General features: G+C 35.2%; 4 protein-coding genes and 1 long non-coding RNA gene across 6 annotated transcripts; 4 read left to right on the top strand and 1 right to left on the bottom strand.

The window, feature by feature from the left end:
- Positions 1-141: 141 nt before the first annotated feature.
- Positions 142-4883, top strand: LOC141672709 (uncharacterized). The gene is made up of 4 exons (XM_074479356.1): positions 142-327; positions 635-1867; positions 2243-2658; positions 4050-4883. The coding sequence occupies exons 2-4, from the start codon at positions 1042-1044 to the stop codon at positions 4824-4826; spliced, it is 2019 nt and encodes a 672-aa protein (XP_074335457.1). The 5' UTR covers positions 142-327; positions 635-1041; the 3' UTR covers positions 4827-4883.
- Positions 4884-5449: 566 nt separating this feature from the next.
- LOC141672710 (uncharacterized) lies at positions 5450-8353 on the bottom strand. 2 transcript variants are annotated; one of them, XM_074479357.1, is made up of 5 exons: positions 8210-8353; positions 7040-7185; positions 6884-6952; positions 6424-6530; positions 5450-6319 (listed from the first exon to the last, which is right to left on the bottom strand). In XM_074479357.1, the coding sequence occupies exons 2-5, from the start codon at positions 7173-7175 to the stop codon at positions 5771-5773; spliced, it is 861 nt and encodes a 286-aa protein (XP_074335458.1). In that variant the 5' UTR covers positions 7176-7185; positions 8210-8353; the 3' UTR covers positions 5450-5770. The 2 variants fall into 2 exon arrangements, with proteins under 2 accessions (XP_074335458.1, XP_074335459.1); XM_074479358.1 differs by having other exon boundaries at positions 7040-7177; positions 8210-8335.
- An 887-nt stretch (positions 8354-9240) lies between these two features.
- On the top strand, positions 9241-10834 carry LOC141672999 (presenilin-like protein At2g29900). Its single transcript, XM_074479729.1, has one exon. The coding sequence runs from the start codon at positions 9453-9455 to the stop codon at positions 10731-10733; it is 1281 nt and encodes a 426-aa protein (XP_074335830.1). The 5' UTR covers positions 9241-9452; the 3' UTR covers positions 10734-10834.
- Positions 10835-11535: 701 nt separating this feature from the next.
- Positions 11536-13504, top strand: LOC141675293 (uncharacterized). Its single transcript, XR_012555969.1, has 3 exons — positions 11536-12115; positions 12201-12326; positions 12754-13504. It is a non-coding gene; the product is annotated as an uncharacterized LOC141675293 (long non-coding RNA).
- Positions 13505-14928: 1424 nt separating this feature from the next.
- On the top strand, positions 14929-18971 carry LOC141670724 (replication protein A 70 kDa DNA-binding subunit B-like). The gene is made up of 12 exons (XM_074476709.1): positions 14929-15207; positions 16043-16189; positions 16289-16501; positions 16638-16815; positions 16906-17176; positions 17267-17369; positions 17453-17577; positions 17654-17732; positions 17810-17954; positions 18138-18298; positions 18392-18512; positions 18628-18971. Exons 1-12 carry the CDS (start codon positions 15074-15076, stop codon positions 18826-18828), a joined length of 1878 nt encoding a protein of 625 aa, XP_074332810.1. The 5' UTR covers positions 14929-15073; the 3' UTR covers positions 18829-18971.
- Positions 18972-20188: the final 1217 nt, after the last annotated feature.

Consider the following 20188-nt stretch of genomic DNA (forward strand, 5'->3'; position numbering starts at 1 on the left):
TCATCAAGTGTAAAGATAAATATTTATTTATCTCATTATATAATATAAATAAACTCACTCCAAGATTATTTTCAATACTATATTCATAATAAACATGTCTTACAAATTAAAAGACTTGCCTAGTCTACCATAACTACACAATTTCGGACCGTATATACACACACAATACATACAAACACAGATGTAAAAATGTAATAATAAGGGTAGATAATGAGGCAGTGGGTGTGAATGTTTGATAATTCCAAAGAATCATACCCTTCAACAAGACATCTTATTATTACATCATCTTAACTTCAATCTACACATCTTTCTCAGCTTGTTTTGCAGGTGAGTTTACTATCTTTTCCTCATTTCATCACTTGATTTTAGCTAATAGTACTAATTTGTTTGTAAAGTTGTGGACTTTAAGCGTTTTTTTTATGATAAATGGGTCATTTTTATTGATGGGTTTTGTTTATTTTTTGGTTTTATGAAGTTGTGTTGTGAATTCTTGGTTTTTTGGTGTTTCTGGCTTGTGGGTTTTGAAGTGTGGGGGTTTTTGTGAAGTGGAAGTGGGTGTGTGTTAGATTTAGTGTTTTTAAGAGTTATGATGAAATGAAAGATGTGTTGATTTTGGGTTTTTGATGGTTTTCAGGATTTAGGGTTTGCATTTGATTTTGGGTTGGAAAGTGGTGAGATTTGACTGTTTTGGTGAGAGTTTGTTGGAGTTGAAGTTTGTTTTCCACGTTTCTTGATGCTGAGAGTTTTGCTCTTTGTGGAAGTTGATCTTCGATTTTACGAACTGTAGTTATTTCTTTCAGAATTACTGTTCTTGGTTTTGAGCTGGAAAGGTGTTTCTTTAAAGTGATAGATACAGCAGGGATAGGGGTCTTCCCCCTTTATTTGTAGGGGTTTGCAGCTTTTGGGTTGTGGAATAGCTTTATCAAGATTATAAATAGTCAAATGTTTTATCTTAGGATCCTGATGCTAGGAATTGAAAGTGACAGTGCATTATAATATTTGGTTTCCGCCATTTTGGCTTGAGGGATAAATAGGGGGATTATGGATATTTGGGTCGTTGCAGCAGCTGCTGGTGCTGGTTACGTAGCCCAGCATTGGAAGGATTTAATGAAGAGTGGGACAAGTACATCCAACTTAGCTTCTGGTGGTAATAGTTTTTCTAATCTGGAAGTGTCGTCATCGTCACCGCAGTTACAGGAAGAGAAAGGTCCTTTCCGTATGTTGAGGTGTAGGAAAAATGTAGGCAAAGAGTTTAACAGAGAAAGAGACCCTGTTTCCTACGGCGATTCTACTGCAAACATGCCTTCTACTAGTGGTCTTGATGGTGAGGAATTCAAACTAATGAACAATTACAAGGACTGCGATGTAATTTCTCAATCATGTATATCTCCTAAATTCTTAAACAAGTATGAAGTTGGAGACAGTGGTGAATCTTTGAAACCCTCTCCAAGAAAAATAGGGTCCCTCTATAATAGGAGGATTCTTAGAAGAACTAACAGGGAAGTCATTAAACCTATAAACTCTCTACAAAGCTGCCTCATGTCTCAAATTTACAAGGATCATGCTGAAATGGAGGATTATATGCTAAAGTCCAGTTCTTCACTAGCTAGACCGACTGTGAGACAGCTTCTCGTGACTGATGGAAGTAGAATAATTAGCGGAACAAGTTCCCAAACAAACATTGTGCTAAGTGAGATTGTAGGTAAGAAAGACATAGAAGTTAACTCAGAAGAGAAAGCATCAGTCATCGGAGTTCCTCCACTACCAAAAAGTCGGAGTAACAGTGAAGTGAAGACAGGCAAGGACAAGGGTAAAAGACCGAGCAATTCCAGCAATTTAATCGGTGCAAGATACTTCGATTCACAAGGTGATTATAGACTATTTACATTTGAGCATAGTATCACAATATCAATTTTAAACATCATACAGTCTGCAAAAAAAATAGAACTATGAAAAGTTTGTCAAATAGAAGTGTGGGTTAGTGGTAGTTAATGTATATTTATTTATTAATTTTTATTATATATTAAAAGGAGAGGCAGAATGGAAGTTTATCTTTTATGTAAAAGGACATGTATTAAGCAGTTAAATTTTGTCTAAATTTTCTCTCTTGGGATGAAGGAAAAAATGTGGTCAAACTTATATTAGTAGGAACCCTTGTTTTCTGGTGTTATGTGTTTCCTGTGGGTTGCGGTAGTTGCAGTTTTTCCATGTTCTAACTTTTTCAAGGTGTCACTTGGAGCAGGAACATCTCATGGAGCAATGCTTTTCTGTTTTGGGATATCTATAGGTATAATGTCCTCTCTCATGTCATATAGACAAGAGGTTGACAAATTGAGTGCTTTGTTGAAACAAACAGAAGAATTAGTTCAAGATTTACAGGAGGAACTTGATATGAAAGATTCAATAACTGTCAAAGAGGTTCTCGCTAAAGGTCATGAATCACAGGATGTACATGAAGATACCATTGATACCATTGTCAAAGATGAAGAGGCAGATGCATTTTCTTCTGAACAGAAGTCTGGCCAGTTAGCCGAAGGTCAGCATGAAGATTGTGATGAGATAGCACAAGAGGAATCTATGAGGAAAATTGAAGCAGAGCTTGAAGCTGAACTCGCCACACTCGAACTGAACATGACCTCGTCAACACTGGATGCACAAGTAAGCATGTATTTTAAGTGGCACCGAGCATTTATATATTCTCCCTGTAATTTGATGGCATTTCTAGAGTCTGATTGTTGTTAGCATGTTGAGATGGTATTGCTTGGAAAGTAGATGAGCAATATAAATATTCTTAAGAGCAACATTGGAACAAGATTCTATTTTAGTAGACCAGGTATTTTTGTCATCATTTCAGTGATAGGCTGGCAGCAGTCAGTTCAGTACATAAAACTTCTTATTTTTGACCTATTATTAACACTGTGCCAGGACAAATGGTTTGACTAGGTTATCCTTGATTGGAATTGGTAGCGCCACGCACTAGTTTAAGCCCACATTTGACAATACTTATTATGATCAAGCTTTGCTACATGTTGATAATAGAAACTGAATAAAGCTTGGACGATAACATACAGTATGAGCTCGAGTGAGTAGGATTGGTTCGAGCATTAAATGATATCTGTTAAGTAACATAATGGGCTCATACTCTAAATAATATCCACAACACTATATATTGATAGTAAACTTGATTACAAGTGAACTCACTTAAATGAAACTCCTCTTATCCTTCTCAGAATGGCTCCCCCCACCCCTCCTCTCCCTCCCTCCCTCCTCTCCCTCCCTCCCAGTCTATGTCCTCTCCGGGGCATGACCTCGGACAGGATTTCTTGGAGGAAAAGGTTAGAGTATCTGATTTTCTGTAGGTTTGAGACTGTGAGTGAGACAACTGTCGAGGGGATTGGGGTTGCTAGGAGTTGAAATGTTTCTCTGTTAGTTTCTTTTAGCATACTTTCTCTTATAATATCTTTATATATCTTGATTTTTTCTGATTTCACCTCCAGTGCTTGTAGTTAGCATCCGTATGGACTATGGACAAGTACATTGCTTTTCTTGTCCTTTACACTTTATGCATCTTAAGTCATTCACATTTTATTGTTGGCTGCGTGTACATAAAAACTTGTAGTTCTTTTGAGGTAGGACACTAACTTTCAAGCAAGTTAAGTTATTCCTTAGCCAAACTAGCTATGTAACTTGTAGTTGCCATGGCTAAGGTAGGTAAATGGGTTCCTTTGATTTGAAGTAACCACAAGTTCTTGGAATTATAAGTTACTTTTCTCAATTCTCAGATTGTGCAACCAAACGAAGCAACTCGTTTAACTTCCAAGGAACTTGTAGTTAGCTGGGTTACATAGGACAAATGAGGTCTATATCAACACCTTTGCAAAACTTCCAAAGCAACATAACACCTAAAGGGGAACGTTTTTTGTAGAGCTCCAGGATTGTCATTGTTGTTTTTTAATCTGCTTCGTATAGTGCAAATATAAGGCTTATAGCATATCGTTGTTAGCTTGTTACAACTAAATTTAGATGGTAATTCCATTACTTCTTTGCAGCTTGACGAGGAATCTGTGCCAGACATTGCCCAAGGGGAGTTCAATGCCAACATGTTTGGTAGACAAGCTGCTGACGAATCTTATGCTGATAGAGACGGGACTGGCAACTCCACTCCTCATATGATTAATTATGCAGTGTCCCCTAGAGAGCTGAGCTTACGGTTGCACGAGGTCCTTGAATACAGATTAGAAGAACGAGTCAAGGAGCTTGAGACGGCACTTCAAAATAGTGTTAAGAAGAACCAGAATGTAGAATCAAAGCATGCAAAATCTTTGAGACAGTTCTCCAATGGTGAAGCAGGACTATCCTCTGCCCAGGGAAGTCCAACAGGTAGAGAAATAAATGCAGTTGATGAGGTTGCAGTTATACATCTAGAAGATGATGCTCTACATGCGTACAATGAGGCATATGATGAGTTCACCAAAGTAAATGGATCCGATGAGGAATATTTAACATCTGGGGTCGAAAACAACCATGAAGAGAGTTTGCGTTCATTTGTTCAAAACTTGGATTCTATTGAAGATGACTGGGAAAACCATTTCATTCCATGCCATTCAGACACCAGCATGAAGGCATCACCAGAATTTGGAAGCCAGCAAAAAGCAGATGGCAATATCTCGCCAAATGAAATTGATGACAACAATGATAGAGATAATGACTACGACAGTGATGAAATGGAGAAGTTGTTGATAAAGCAGATTTTAGAGAAAACCAGGCAAGGTTCTCCTGCAGTGTTAAATGCTAGAAGAATATTGTTTTCACTAGATGATCATTGATTTTATTTATACAGAAAAGGTTTCAAATATATTGAGGTATTGTTCTTGATTTATTCAGTTTACTTCAATTTTTTCCCTTCCACGGGGAGGTCCGCAACCAATGCAGCAAAACAAATTGCTTATAGAATCTTGAATATTTAGACCTGTCAGTTCAATTTTATACGGAAATTTCATTTTCTATTTCCTAAGCCATAAAATTTGTTCAATAAACTCAAGTCTCGACAGAGTAATTATTGAGGAAAGATTAGTAAATCTTTCTTTCTTCCCTTTTCACGTAGTCATATATTTAACAAAGTTACTAAAGCATATAATGGAAGTTCAATCAAACCACCACAAGCAATGAATGAAGTGGCAATGAACAAAGTTACTAAAGCAATGAAGTTGTATTCGAGATTTCGAGTTTGTACAATGATGTTTGGGTTCAAGGAGCAGCAAGCGGAACTTGAAGAAGCGAGCCTCTATCAGAGAAAGCCGTTGCTCTAATGCCTCGATACGTTGAAAGAGAACTGGTCCACCCCTAGGATCAGGTTGACACTCCATTCACGTACTGCATCAAAATGGAGAATGACAATTGAACCTAGTTGCCCAGTAAAACCAAACATATACGAATACTACAGCAAGTCTGGAATAACAAAGTTGATATGAATTATTATAATAAAATACATAGTACTGCATAAACCATGCCAGAATTCAGGAAACCCAGGTAAAGTCTGAAACTTAAATGAATTTACTAAAATCTGAATCAGAATTTACTGTAAATCTGAATCAGAATTGTTCAGTGTTCACCAAAGTCGAAAGCAGAATATACGGAGAAATTCAATGCTTGCATGAGTTAAACAAGAAAGGTCTGTTAAGTTGAAATAATAGGATTAACCAACAATGCATATTGACTCCTCGCACTTGGCATTCATTCCGAAAAGGAAGCTTTTTCTTGGGAAGACACTTCAGGACCTGCTAGCAAAAGCACCGGTGTCGTCAATGTCATCCTTGAAGTTCCCTTCGAGTGGAGCATTCTGGCTAAAACCCTGACTAGCAGCAGGTATGTTGCTGCCTTCACTGTACCCAGAATTTGTATTTCCACCATACCCAGCACTACCAACATTATCATTGCCATCAAAAGAGCCAACACCACCTGCAACACCAAAGTTTTGACCATCATTTCCGTAACTAACATTGCTCCCACTTCCATAATCGTTGCCTGTGCTGCTTCCAGTTCCATAACCACCACCAGCATAGTTACCTCCTCCATTGCCATAGTTGTCACTGTTACCATAGCCACCACCCCCACCACTGCCATAATTGCCACTGTTACCATATCCACCGCCACCACTACCTCCACCATATCCACCGCCACCGTAGCCACCGCCACCTCCACTGTAACCCCCGCCACCTCCACCGTAGCCACCACCACCGTAGCCTCCACCACCACCATATCCAGAGTTTCGTGGCCTCTCATGTGCCTCCCTCACTGATATTGTGCGGCCATTAAGGTCCTAAAAAAAGTTTTAGTAAAGCATCAGAACTTTGAGCAAATGAATCTTTAGAATACCATCTTTAAACGACGACAAAGATAATATCAGGAAAAAAATACACATACCGAAGCATCTAAAGCCTGAATAGCACTGTTAGCATCCTCCACAGTGTTGTATGTAACAAAGCCAAACCCTTTAGAATTTCCAGTATCTCGATCACTAATAACTTTGGCTGCAATAGATAACAAAATAGTGAATTTTGAAAGACGATAGCAAATGTGAACCTCAAAATAGTACCAAACTTTCTAATTAGTTAAAAATGATAACAAAACAACAGGACAAGACCATCAGAACGAGCAGAACCAGGGCAAAGATAATAGGGGCCTACATACATTTATCTAGTCCTATTGTTGGATGTGTAATGTACTAACTTCACCGATTCAAAACTTATGGCAGTCAATTTGATAAACCAAGTGTGCATGTGAAACAAGCTATACTGTGGGTTCAACACCTCACTTCATTCATGTAACAAGAAAAGACGAGGTTAAAACACACAAAAAAGAATGCAATGGCTTCATAGCTTACCCTCTATAACATCTCCATACTTCTGAAAAGTTTCTTTCAAAGAAACATCATCAGTGGAATAAGAGAGGCCTGCAATGATCAATACAACAAACTAAGATATAGCTAAACAAACCATAAAACATATTTAACTCTTGATAAAGAGAAACCAGTTGTTACCTCCAACAAATACTTTATTTGACGCGTGTCTTATCATTTGAAAGATAGAGGGGTTGGACGCAGACCCTTGTAAGCTAACATTCTGGTTACACAATGTCTGTCTTAGTAGACTACCAGCCTTATTGAAAAAAGTCATAACTGTAAAACTTAAAAAATAAAACACCATCAGCGCATATCTTTAATTAAAGATATGTGATCAGTTAAAATTACAAGCTAAAAAATCTGTAACCAGAATTAAAAGAAACATATACCCTACATCGAATGGAGAGGGGTTAAACTATATATTAAAATACCTCGAAAAAAAAATGAGCGGTCGGTGACTCAAACAGATTGTATTAATGACAACCTTGCGGGGAGAAAAACACTGATACTATAAGTAAAGTAGTAGACATGTAATAGGTGTGCAAGGATTTACACCTTTTCTTTACTTGAGGCTTATAAACCGTAAAACAGAGCTCTTTAAATTTTATACCAACCATCTGTGCCAAACATTATATCACTACTACAGTTATCAATCGAGCCATGCATTAGTGACAAAATTGGCATATACACATAAACACGACCTCTAAGCAAACACATATACATTTTTCGAACTTATGGCAAAACTACAGAACATTTACGATTTGCAAGCATTTTATTAATTGGGCTAAGGTTAATCGTGCCAAAGCACTGTCTTCCTTCGATCACACAATCATAGACATCTTAAGTTATAATCCAAACAAAACCCACCTGCTCAATCACATATCTAACAGACCCTTAAAAAGCTACGTACAATCTTTCACAATTATTTCATGCTCCTTGCAATAAAAACTTTAATTTATAACAAGAAGCCTCAATCAACACAACTTTTAATAAAATGAAACAAAATGAATCACACAAAACAACTTACTAAATCAAAAAATCAAAAAATTAACAATCTTTAACATTAAACAACAAATATAAAACAAGAACCACAAAAAAGATACAATCTTTAACAATCTTTAACATTAAACAACTAAGAAAAAACAAGAGCCCACAAAAAAGATACAATCTTTAACATTATAACAAAGCAAAAAAAACAAGAACCCACAAAAAAGATACAATTTTTACATGTGAAGAGATATATTACATACATATATGAGTTGTATATGAAAAAAGAGTAAGTGGGTAATGAAGAATAGGTGAAAATACCTTTTGGGTTTGAGAGAGGAGCTGCAAGATGTTGTAAAACCCTAAATGTAGGTTTCAATTGTAAAAGGGGGTTTAAGGGTACTTGAGAAATGTATTTAACTGTATTTATACACAAGTGTGATGAAACTTATTATCCACCGTTGGATTTTTATCATGCAATTTCAGCCGTTGGTTGTTCCTATGGTGAGATATTCATCCAACAAACAATTTATATGAATTAACAAAAAAGTATAATCAAATTTCTAAATTTTTTAATTTAGAAATTTGTTTGCTCCTTTTTTTCTTCCTAGTCTCGTACCTCTTTACTAAAATATTGAAATGGATTACAAGTGGAAGAAGTTATATCATCTCAATTATCTTAAGTACAAATTTCAAAAATCGAAATTAATCGGTTGAATTATTAATATATAATTTAGGATAATTTTAAATAATTTATCGATAATTTATCAAATTAAATACTGATTTATCAATAATTTATCAACGTTTTTTAATAAAAATATAGGATTGTAAACGAACCGGGCCGAATCGAATACTGTCCAACTCAAATTCGAGCTCAACTAAATAGTTCGGGTTCGAGTTCAACCGATTTATAAATTTCAAGTTCGAAATTTAGCTCTGTTAAAGTTCGATATGTTCGAGTTCGACTCGAAAACTCGATTGAATTTCACTAAACAACGAGAAAAGCTTGACTACAATAAGTTTGACTTAAGTTCGGCTTGGATTGAACTTGACTCGATTAAATATGAAAAGTATATATAAATATTGAATTTTTATATAATAATAAATAAAATGACTCATATAAATTAAATAAAAATTAATAATAAGACACATTCAGTTAGGATCGTGAATCTCAGGAACCGAATAATATGAAATTCGAATTCGGCTTAGTAAATTATTTGTATAACTCAAACTCGGCTTAATTATTATCAATTCAAATTTAAATATTATTCGAGTCCAACTCGAGTTTTTCAGGAACCTTCTACCGAGCTAGTATTAACTCAATAAATAAAAAAATAAAATTGTTCCAAATATGCGATGTGTGTCTTGACTCTTAAACATACCTGAGTTCACTAATCACTATGGTGGTGTTGCTCTAACTTAGATGCCATTTCATTAACTCCTACAAAAAGTTAAAAGAAAAAAACAAGAACAACTCATCCCCACAAAAATCCCAATAAAAAGTTTCAATTTTTAATATTTCTTGAAAATCTTGAACCCAAATCACTTGAATCTGTGAAATCCAATGGCTCAAAACCCCAAACCCAGAAGCATTATTGAATCTTTAGGTGAAGAAATTGTTAGAATCATAACCCCTGTTTCAATCTGTATGTTCTTGGTTGTTATTCTTGTATCTATTCTTAACAATTCTGAGTCTTCTTCTGCATCATTCACAAGTATTGCTACAATTGCTTACACTGAGGACTCTTCTGATTCATTTTGGGATAAATTTGAAGGTGCCCTTTTGAATTCACTTGTGTTTGTTGCTGTTGTCACTGTTGTTACATTTGTTTTGGTGTTACTTTTTTACTTGAGATGTACTAGTTTCTTGAAATATTATATGGGTTTTTCTGCTTTTCTGGTTTTGGGATTAATGGGAGGTGAGATTGCTTTGTTCTTGAATCAGTATTTTCGGATTCCGGTGGATTGTTTTACTTTTTTGTTGGTTTTGTTTAATTTTACTGTGGTGGGTGTTTTGGCTGTGTTTATGTCGAAAATGGCGATTTTTGTGACTCAAGGGTATTTGGTTGTGATTGGAATGTTGGTTGCGTATTGGTTTACGCTTTTGCCTGAATGGACTACTTGGATGCTTTTGGTTGCTATGTCGTTGTATGATCTTGCTGCGGTTTTGTTGCCTGGTGGGCCTTTGAGGCTTTTGGTTGAGCTTGCGATGGCTAGGGATGAAGATATTCCGGCTTTAGTTTATGAGGCTAGGCCAGTTTTGGCTAATGATCTGTCTCCGAGGGAGAATGTTATTCCAAGGCGGTTATGGAGAGAACCGAGGAATGTTGATTCTGGCATAAACGAGAATTTGAACTCTGGGTCGAGTGTAAATCCGAGTGGTACTGCTGTTTCGAGGTTGGAAAGTAATCAAAATGAAAGTAGGATTGTTAATGCTGTTTCAGGGCAGGGATCAAGAGGTATTTCCGAGCTTACTGCACCATTGATTGAGCATAGAATTAATGTGCAGATGCATTTAGCACAGCAGGCTGTGGAAACTGAAAACTTGGTTCTGGAGGGAATTGGGTTAGGATCATCTGGTGCGATCAAGCTGGGACTAGGGGATTTCATTTTTTACAGCGTGTTAGTTGGTAGAGCTGCAATGTATGATTTTATGACTGTGTATGCATGTTATCTTGCCATTATAGCTGGCCTTGGCATTACCCTGGTCCTCCTTGCCTTTTATCAGAAAGCTTTGCCTGCTCTTCCAGTGTCAGTTCTGCTAGGTGTGTTGTTTTATCTGTTGACTCGGCTATTACTTGAAGCTTTTGTTGTACAATGTTCTGTTAACTTGATAATGTTTTAGACACAGTACTGTTTTAACACTGTTATTGTAATACCTATATTAATGTAACTTGTACCAGTTAATCAATTGTTATGGTGGCAGCCTTGAGCTCTTAGCATAAACATTCTGCTTTACTTGGCCGAAACTGATAATTATACTGGCAGTTTCATCTCTGACATTCTGGTAGTTAATATTCTTATCAATTGAAGCATATATATGGGAAATTTAGTTTAAGACAGGGCACCAATTGAGCTAGAGGCCCATGGTCATTAGTATTGTATTTTATTTCATTCAGTCAAAGCAGTATCTGATAATAATTACTCCTAATATTTGTAGAATATAGTAACTCCAACTAAAATAGACAAACAATTTATTATAAATGTGCAATAGGGACAATGAAATGTATGTTATGCCATTATATGCAGCTATTAGATGCAGTCAAATACCGTAGTACCTAAGATTTTGATGTAATAGAGTAGTTGGGGCCTTGTGACAGACCAATTTTTACCAAAAAGTTTTCCCTCTAATGGCATAAAATATTCTCAAATTCTTGATGGACAAATTAGAAATTCAAGTGTTACATATTGAAAATAATCTAGAAAAACCGTGAAGATACTGCATTAAGGAGAGATGTCAAGAGTCTGAGAGTTATTAGTAGTCTTAGAGATATGTTGAGTTACTCTAAAATTATGAGGGTATCATTTGCTATCAAGAATGATCCAAGGCATCTATAAATTCTAGCGTAGTGATCTACTTTGTATCTCAGAAAGAATCAATTAGATTATATAAGTTATATGCAGTAGCATCTTTCAATATATTCATCATCATATCTAAAAACCATCGTCACAGAACATGTTGTGGAAAAATCTGAAGCCCCAGCAATAGGACAATAATAGAGGAATGTTTTTTTGGATTCAGAACTTGACAAATGCGGGAAGAAGTTTTCTTGTATATGTTCATTGATCTCCCACGGGCTTATATATATGTATATATCCAAATATTATATAGAAAACATAAATTTGCTTATGGTGCATATTACTGGCCGTAAGACGAGACTTTCTGTTTTTGTCGGGGGCTGTATATATAAAGCCTTTACGAGATGAATGAACATACACAAGGAACTTCTTCCCGATTCATAATAACATGGGTCCTAGTAGGGATTTTAATTAATTTAACAGAAAAGGAAAGAATTAGGGCGCCTTATATAATCAACAAACTGCAATGTGGGAAAGGGGAAGAATGCAATGAGCAGTCTGTTGCGAATGTTGCCTTGCCTAAAGTTCAAACATCTATCGACCACCTTGCTCCTGACATCAGAGGCCATGGTGCTATTTCAGCCCCACCACCAAGATGTTCAATGACTGAAGGAGTGTAAAGCTATTTCACACAGGAGCCGCCATCAGGTATTGTCATTTGATTTATGTTATTGTCTATTCTATTTTTAATTAAGAAAATTTTATATCATGTTCGGTGAAAAATGATCAACAGGCTAGGCTTAAAGTTAAAATCATTTCCACACCTAAGAAGTAAAAGACGGCGACCAGACAAATTCACTAGCAACTGATAGGAATAAGAATTTGAAAGGATCCAGCATCATGCATCTCAGGTTCTCAGGTGACTATCATTTCTGGTCTCCATATCTGGGATACTCTAATAGGCCAGGCATCTTTAGTCTTTTGTTAACATTGTTTCTATTGGGGAAACTTTTTTCAAAATAAAACGTGGATCACTTTGTAATTATTACTACTAATGTCTCAAATTTATATTTTATGAACAGAGTAAAATGGTCTTCAAATAACTATTAATATGTTCAGCATATATGTTTTTTTACGGTTCACCTGACATGACTTTCGAGCAACGTAATAACTGGAGATGCTTCTCCTTGCTCGGCAGCCATTTAAAAATTGATTAATGGTGTTTTTTCTTCATATTATTATTATGTGCTTGTGGTTTTATATGCACTGAATTATCTTTTTTCCATTCATTTGTACTTTTCATTGAACCTTTTTGCTCTAAAGCCTATCTTACTCTTGTTCTACAGATGAACCTGCACTAGCTAACAGCTTCTCTTGACATAAATTAAAAATGAATTCAGGGAGAGGTTTAACACATGACTAGAGTATATGCGCTAGCTAGAGTCCCGTGTAGAGATGATAAATGACATCCAATATGTAGATAAATCCTCAATGGTTTGTATTGACTATGTATTAAACATTTTCGCAATCACTTATGTAGAAATATGTCCCATTGGAATTGGGTGAAATTATTAATGTTACACATAAAATTATTGTTGTTTGTTAATATTTATAAAAACTAGTTCTCGCTAGTCGCAATTGATGAATTTGTTGTTTGTTAATATTTAATAATGGATATATGTCCTCCAGATGTTCACAGTTAATCATGAATGGAGGTTTTGCAACTAATAATTACGTTTGCTGCAGGCTTGTTGTCTGTCCAGGTAATTGTCAATCTTTGAGCTGTATTTTTTTTCATTCTTCAACGGATTCAGGGGTAAAAAAGTTCCTACTCTGTCAACTGTGATCCTTTCCAAGTTTCAGGCTCATGATAGAACTTGCACCTGAATCTCACACACTTTTCATCGTAACTCAAGGGAACGATTGATCACAAATACTACCACTAATTGTATATATGTGATCGGTTATCGGTTAAGTTCCATGATACATTAGTATGCATTAGTTTAGGAGCTTTGAAGCTTGAATGAAATGAATATGTTAATGCTGAATCATAACAAACATATATAGCGACAATTTTACTGTCTTGCTTAATTTTTTTACTGCCTGTTTCTGATGATTAATTCTATCAAATGAATCAGCAAAGCTCGATGCAGCCAAGTAAAAGACCCTCTGATGATTTTTAATTTTTTTGGTCAGACCCTTTGATGATATTTTAAGTTGACAGTATGGTTATGGCCTCATTAACCCCCTTTAAAACTCCTCCTAATGCACAGCAAGAACTCCCAATATGTAAAGTTCTACGCATTGCAAACAGATGATCCAGTGGTGTCCTTGTTTTATAGCTGCGTGTTGTTCCTTTAAGAGGATGAAAACAGTTTCATTCACTACATCTGCAAACTTGTTTCTCCATTACCAGACTCAGTTTTTTGCTTTTGTCTCAGCTGATCATAGGTAGTAGTTTTACTTCTTTGTGGTGATCAATATGTAAAGAAGGTTCTTTGTTGTGATAACATATACTCCCTGTCCCCTGGGAGTATACATTGGGCGACGGAGGCTCGTTACGTATTTTAAGGCTTTCACAAATAAATTTTTAATTTTTTTTCTTATGAATAAAAATTTATTGTTTAAAGTTTAATAAAAAAAATTTAAAAATAAAATATGGAAATATATTTTATATTTACCTGAAAATGCATGTCGAGCATTGCAAAAAAAAAAATTGTACACTATTTTCAGGAAATGCTATTTTAAATATCTGCTTTTAATTATCTTTAAGTTATCCCGAAACAGTTATCAAAACCCGTTCCAAAATAATCAGTTGTCAATGCGCTATTAGATGTTCACTCATAAATGAAATAAAATGGACCTCTCGTGTATTAATATGACTCCCACGAATTAAAAGTTGACGCGTGTCATTTTAGAAATTTTTTTGGGATCGTCATCCGAGCACAATTCTATACGGTGTTAATTATTAATAATATAAAAAGATAATCCAACAATTCACATGTAAGAAAATCTCTAAAATGGGTAATAGAGTAAAACTTATTAACATTAGTCATTATAGAAAAAATATGAATTCAAAGCAAATAAATATATAATATATAATACATGTGCCGCATAGTTTGTAAATAAATATCTGATAAACATGATTATAGAAATAAGTCAATTTTTCAGTAATCGCCAAAACACTCAAAAATCGGTAAAAAATATTTGACCGATTACCAATAAATCGCCGTTTTTTTTTAAATCGCTCGATAACTCGTAAATCAGTATCTGAATTGAATAATTCCGATTTCTGAAATATGTAACCATGCCGATAAATATATAAATTTAAAAATAAATAAATCATTCGGCCATAATTAAGTATCTTTACGATAATAAATGAATAATTTTTCGGATTTTGTCGAATTTATTTTAGTAATTATCACAAGGGCTGCATCAAAATTTCCAAAACTAGCCGCCAATAGAGATTCAATATTTGGCGCGTGAAAAACATACTAGAAAAATATTCAAATCTCGAAATAATAAACTCCCCCCAAATTTACAAATCTACAACCACAAGTACCCCCAAAATCACAGCCTCCAACAATTCATTCTTCTCCTTCCTTAACCCTAAGAGAGAGAGAGAGATATATTTGGGGGTAGTTTTGGAGAGAGAGAGAGAGAAAGATGATGAAATGTGTGAGCCCAGATGCAATCTCAAAGATTATGGCAAACCCATCTCCAGATTCATCTTCTGATGATTTCCCACTCATTGTTGTTCAAGTTCTTGATCTTAAGCTCACTGGAAATAGTCGTTTCAGGTATACTTTTATAATTAATTACTATTTTTGCTATTTTTTTCATTGATTCGGATGAGAAATGGAATAAAGATTGTAACTTTTTAGGTTCTGATGTATTTTAAATGATGGGTTTTTTTAATTCCTGAAGAAAATGTGTATTTTGATAGAACTGCTAGTGTGAAATGAAATAAAGATTGTTACTTTACTGTTATTGATGTGTTCTAGTTAATGGGGGTTTTTTGATTCTTGGATAAGTAGATTAGATTGGTGTTTAATTTGACTGACTTATTGTAGATTTGTAGTGATGCTTTATGGATGTGAAAGGCCTTGAGTTGAAAAATGTTTGTTGGTTTAATTTTCATTTTTTAGTCATCTTGTATTAAGTGTGCTTGCATAATTTTAGGTGCATTTGGGGATTGTTATCTGTAAAATGTGATGGGTTTGTGTTAATTGGAATCTGATCTGCTTGTCTCTCACAAACTCCGTTAAAGCTCGGGTTTTTATGAAATGTTGTATGTTCTTTTAGGATTAGTTGTAAGGTCTAATACATGTTACCCTCAACATATTATGCTCTATGAGTGGGATACACGGTTTAGTGTTTGGTTTGATCTGGTCTATTCTTGTTAAGTAAATAGATGTGACCTTTGAGTGAAAATGATAATTGACAAGCTAGTATGGAGAAGGTAGTACTAATATCAAGTGGTTAGATGTCTTAATTTGTTGGTGTGCTTTTTATGACCGTGAATTGTTTCTGTGTAGCTGCTTAAATGTAGAGTTGTATCTGCGTATTTTATTTGATATACTCTTCTGACTGTTTGAATTTCTTTCAAGTAATAGTGTATTTTGATTGTTGCAGGTTTGTAGCTAATGATGGGAAGATGAAGCTTGATGGAATGTTTCCGTCTAGTTTGTCATCTAAAGTCAACTCTGGGAACATTCAGAACTTGGGACTTATTCACATTGTTGATTATACTCTTAATGACATTCCTTTGAAAAATAAGAAGTAAGAGTTGTTAAGAACTCCTTTTTAGTTTATGATTTGTGTTTGATCTCTTGACCCTGCCTAGTTGGTTGAAGTTCATGTGATGTCCCTACTGTTCAGGTACCTAATAGTGACAAAATGCGAGGTTGTGTCTCCTCCACTTGAAGCGGAATTTGTTGATGCTGTGAAAATTGAAGATACAGGAATTCTTTTGAAGCCCAAACAGGACATGGATGGCAAGAGTAATGTGCAAGGGCCTGAAATCCATTTAAAGCCAAAGCAAGAAATGTTTACTAAATCAGCTGCACAAATATTTCATGACCAGAATGGAAAGTAAGTAATACTGTTAGAACTTTATTGTTATTTTGTAAATTTGAGGATAAGTAGCTAATGTTCTTAACAACTTGTATGCTTTGCAAATGTAGACATGTTTTCTGTTTGGAACTAATGTTCTTTTTATGATTTTCAGTATGGCACCTTCTGCACGAATGGGAATGTCACGAAGAGTGCATCCACTTGTTTCCTTGAACCCGTATCAAGGAAACTGGACCATAAAGGTTCGGCTTACTAACAAAGGAACCATGCGCAACTATAAGAATGCTAGAGGGGAAGGCTGTGTTTTTAATGTAGAGCTGACAGATGAAGATGTAAGAAACATGTTTTCAATGCTTTTATCTTTTCCAGCATTTATGATTTTATTGGTTGTATAACGACGGTGGGAGGATGATTATATGCAGGGTACACAAATTCAAGCAACAATGTTCAATGAGTCTGCAAAGAAATTCTATGACAGGTTTCAACTTGGGAAGGCCTATTATATATCAAAGGGAACTCTAAGAGTTGCTAACAAGCAGTTTAAGACATTACCTAATGACTATGAGATGACTTTGAATGAAAATTCAATGGTGGAAGAGGCCATTGAAGAAGGAACTTTCATCCCTGAAACAAAATTTAATTTTATTCCCATTGATCAGTTGGGGCCATATGTCAATAACTCTGAGCTTGTTGGTAAGAACTAACATTTTGAGTCTTAAATATAATTACTTATGTTATTGTATCTTTATTGAACTTAACATGATAATGCTATATCAATTGCAGACGTTATTGGTGTGGTGCAAAGTGTATCTCCTACAATGAGTATTCGGAGAAAAAGCAACAATGAGAATATTCCAAAGCGTGACATAACTATTGCAGATGAGAGGTAGGGTATCCTCCTTAACAGCTTAATCATGTCTGCCATTGATCTCATATGCATGACAAAATAACATGGTGTATTATTCGCAGTAAGAAGACAGTTGTGGTGTCATTGTGGAACGATCTTGCAACCACTATCGGTCAAGAACTGTTGGATATTGCTGATCAATCTCCTGTAGTTGCTATTAAATCCCTAAAAGTTGGGGACTTTCAAGGTAATCATTAAAAACTATAATATGATATTTAAAGTGTGATGCATAGGATAATTAAAGCTCCAAGTTCATGTTTTAGGTGTGTCGTTGTCATCATTAAGCAGAAGTGTTATTGTGGTAAATCCAGAGACACCTGAATCAAAAAAGTTGAAATCCTGGTTAGTGCTACACATAAGTCATTACTTGTTTTGACTATTGATAATACATCTTGAGTCTTATATCATGTCATTGACAGGTATGATTCTGAAGGCAAAGAAAGTCCAATGGCTTCTGTTGGCACTGGCTTGAGCCCCTCATCCAAGAGTGGAGGTCGATCCATGTACACTGATAGAGTATCCATATCATACATAACATCTAACCCATCTCTGGGTGAGGAAAAGGTACTACAACTATATTAGTTCTTCAAGCAATAAAAACTTCATCACTTATTATCAGTTCATAATTATTAGCCAAGTTCTTGACTAGAAAAAGTAAATTTTTTTCAAAGAATTTTGAAACATTTTAAGGGTAAAACATAATGTTGTAGTCTTGGAGTATTGTTTAAGAGTAAATTGTTGTTGCAGCCTGTATTTTTCAGTGCCAAGGGTTACATAAGCTTTATCAAGCCAGATCAGTCAATGTGGTATCGAGCTTGCAAGACATGCAACAAGAAAGTTACTGAAGCCATTGGGTCTGGATTCTGGTGTGAAGGATGCCAGAAGAATGATGATCAATGCAATTTGAGGTCCAACAAAACTCTTTCATAATTTAAGCTGTTTAAATACATAGTATATCTATTTCTGCAAGTGCTGATCTCTAAACTTCTCATTTCATTCAGATATATAATGGTTGCAAAAGTTGCTGATGCAAGTGGTGAAGCTATGCTGTCTTTTTTCAATGATCAAGCCGAAACTGTAGTTGGCTGCTCTGCACAAGAGCTTGACAACTTAAAATCACAGGTAACTCATGCAATTTCTAATTAAAATCTTCCACATTCTTGTTTACTTGTGAAATTTCAAGTAACCAGTTATTAACAACACAAAAGTAGCTGACATCGATTTTATGTGGCTGTAGGAAGGAGATGGAACTTCTTACCAAATGAAACTGAAAGAAGTGACATGGGTGCCTCACCTATTCCGAGTGAGCGTAGTCCCGCAGGAGTACAACAATGAGAAGCGGCAGAGGATAACTGTCAGAGCTGTTGCTCCGGTCGATTATGCTGCTGAGTCCAGATTTCTGCTGGAAGAAATCACTAAGATGAAAAGCTCTCAATAATATATTTATGGAAGTATTGTTAGAAGTTTGATACAACATTATGTAATCGAAGCAGGTGAGGTTAGGAATGATGTTTTTCAAACCGGTGGTTAACTTTTTTATGGATTCAAGTGATTTGTTTATTTGCAAATCTTAGTTTTATACGTGGTTACAAATTTCAGAAATCGGAACTATTTAGTTAATGTACAAAAAACCGGATGATTTATTGGCGATTTCTTGAAAATCGGTTAAATTGGACAAATATTTTTGACCGATTTTTGAGTGATTTATTAGTGATTTTTGAAAAATTGGCCGATTTCTATAACAAAGGTCTTCTAATATAAATCGTTTTTAGTATTGTTCGCTGCTATATATAAAAATAATACATTGTCCCAAGAGCTAGTCTTAGCATAACTCTTGCTTTGCATTAGTAGGTCTGTACAAGGAATGTTGTGAATTGCAATAAGCAATAGGTAGTCTATTGGTATGCTTTTTGAATGAAGTGTAATTTAGCCATTCACTGATCATACTACATGGCCATACCAGACTGCAATAGAGTAATCTTATGCCTCGTTTGTTTCGTCAATTTTGTAAATGCACAGGAAACTTAAACTTCCCCGTAACTAAGTTACAACTACAAGTTTCAAGGTAATTAAAGTACTTGTGTTTGGTTTATTACAATGCAACTACAAATTACATTGTTAATTTTGGCAAGTATTTAATGTTTTTATATTGAATAACTATATAACTTGTGGTGATCACGGTGAACCTTATATTTAATGTTTTTATATTGATTAACTATATAACTTGTGTTGATCACGGTGAACCTTGGTAACTCAGTTCCCATGTTTTATGGTAAATATAGAAATCTTGGAACTTGAAGTTCGCTTGCTTGATTTGAAATTTAACAAACCAAACATCGTTACTTATTTCAAATCCAAGGAACTTCAAGTTACATAACTGAGTTAGATCGAAACAAACAAGGCTTAATATCTTAAGATCTTCCGTTATTAGTGAATAGTAACACCACTTCAACCCTTTGCATCTCTAAGATAAGATCACAAATCAAGCTTTTAATAAGAGTGAAGAAATTGAAACTCCAAACAAAAGCAGAGCAAGTTGGATTTACCTTCAACAGCAGAAGACATTGGACTATACCTCTCGTCTTGTTTCGCTACCCCATCTGCTCTCTTGAAGGTAAGCCTGGATTTGCTATTCGTAGGGCTCCAATGTGCTTCGTGCCATAGCACTCCTGGGAAATAGGATTCCAACTTTTCGCTCTGCTTTGTGTCCGTGTATCTGTGCTTTGCCACAGTTATTTGATGTGTAGAAATCAATTAAATCTGAGGGCATAGATTTTCTACAAACTAACCATGCTTCC

The sequence above is a fragment of the Apium graveolens genome, chromosome 7 (genome assembly GCF_009905375.1).
Source record: "Apium graveolens cultivar Ventura chromosome 7, ASM990537v1, whole genome shotgun sequence".
Lineage (NCBI taxonomy): Eukaryota > Viridiplantae > Streptophyta > Magnoliopsida > Apiales > Apiaceae > Apium > Apium graveolens.

Excerpts from the sequence above, each read along its gene's own strand:
- LOC141672709 (XM_074479356.1), top strand. The coding sequence starts at position 1,042 with ATGGATATTTGGGTCGTTGCAGCAGCTGCTGGTGCTGGTTACGTAGCC. Across the intron at positions 1,868-2,242 it reads AAGATACTTCGATTCACAAG|GAACATCTCATGGAGCAATG; the intron begins GTGATTATAGAC and ends CACTTGGAGCAG. Across the intron at positions 2,659-4,049 it reads CGTCAACACTGGATGCACAA|CTTGACGAGGAATCTGTGCC; the intron begins GTAAGCATGTAT and ends ACTTCTTTGCAG.
- LOC141672710 (XM_074479357.1), bottom strand. The coding sequence starts at position 7,175 with ATGACTTTTTTCAATAAGGCTGGTAGTCTACTAAGACAGACATTGTGT. Across the intron at positions 6,953-7,039 it reads AAATAAAGTATTTGTTGGAG|GCCTCTCTTATTCCACTGAT; the intron begins GTAACAACTGGT and ends TGATCATTGCAG. Across the intron at positions 6,531-6,883 it reads GTATGGAGATGTTATAGAGG|CCAAAGTTATTAGTGATCGA; the intron begins GTAAGCTATGAA and ends TATCTATTGCAG.
- LOC141672999 (XM_074479729.1), top strand. The coding sequence starts at position 9,453 with ATGGCTCAAAACCCCAAACCCAGAAGCATTATTGAATCTTTAGGTGAA.
- LOC141670724 (XM_074476709.1), top strand. The coding sequence starts at position 15,074 with ATGATGAAATGTGTGAGCCCAGATGCAATCTCAAAGATTATGGCAAAC. Across the intron at positions 17,955-18,137 it reads CATCTCTGGGTGAGGAAAAG|CCTGTATTTTTCAGTGCCAA; the intron begins GTACTACAACTA and ends TTGTTGTTGCAG. Across the intron at positions 18,513-18,627 it reads TTGACAACTTAAAATCACAG|GAAGGAGATGGAACTTCTTA; the intron begins GTAACTCATGCA and ends ATGTGGCTGTAG.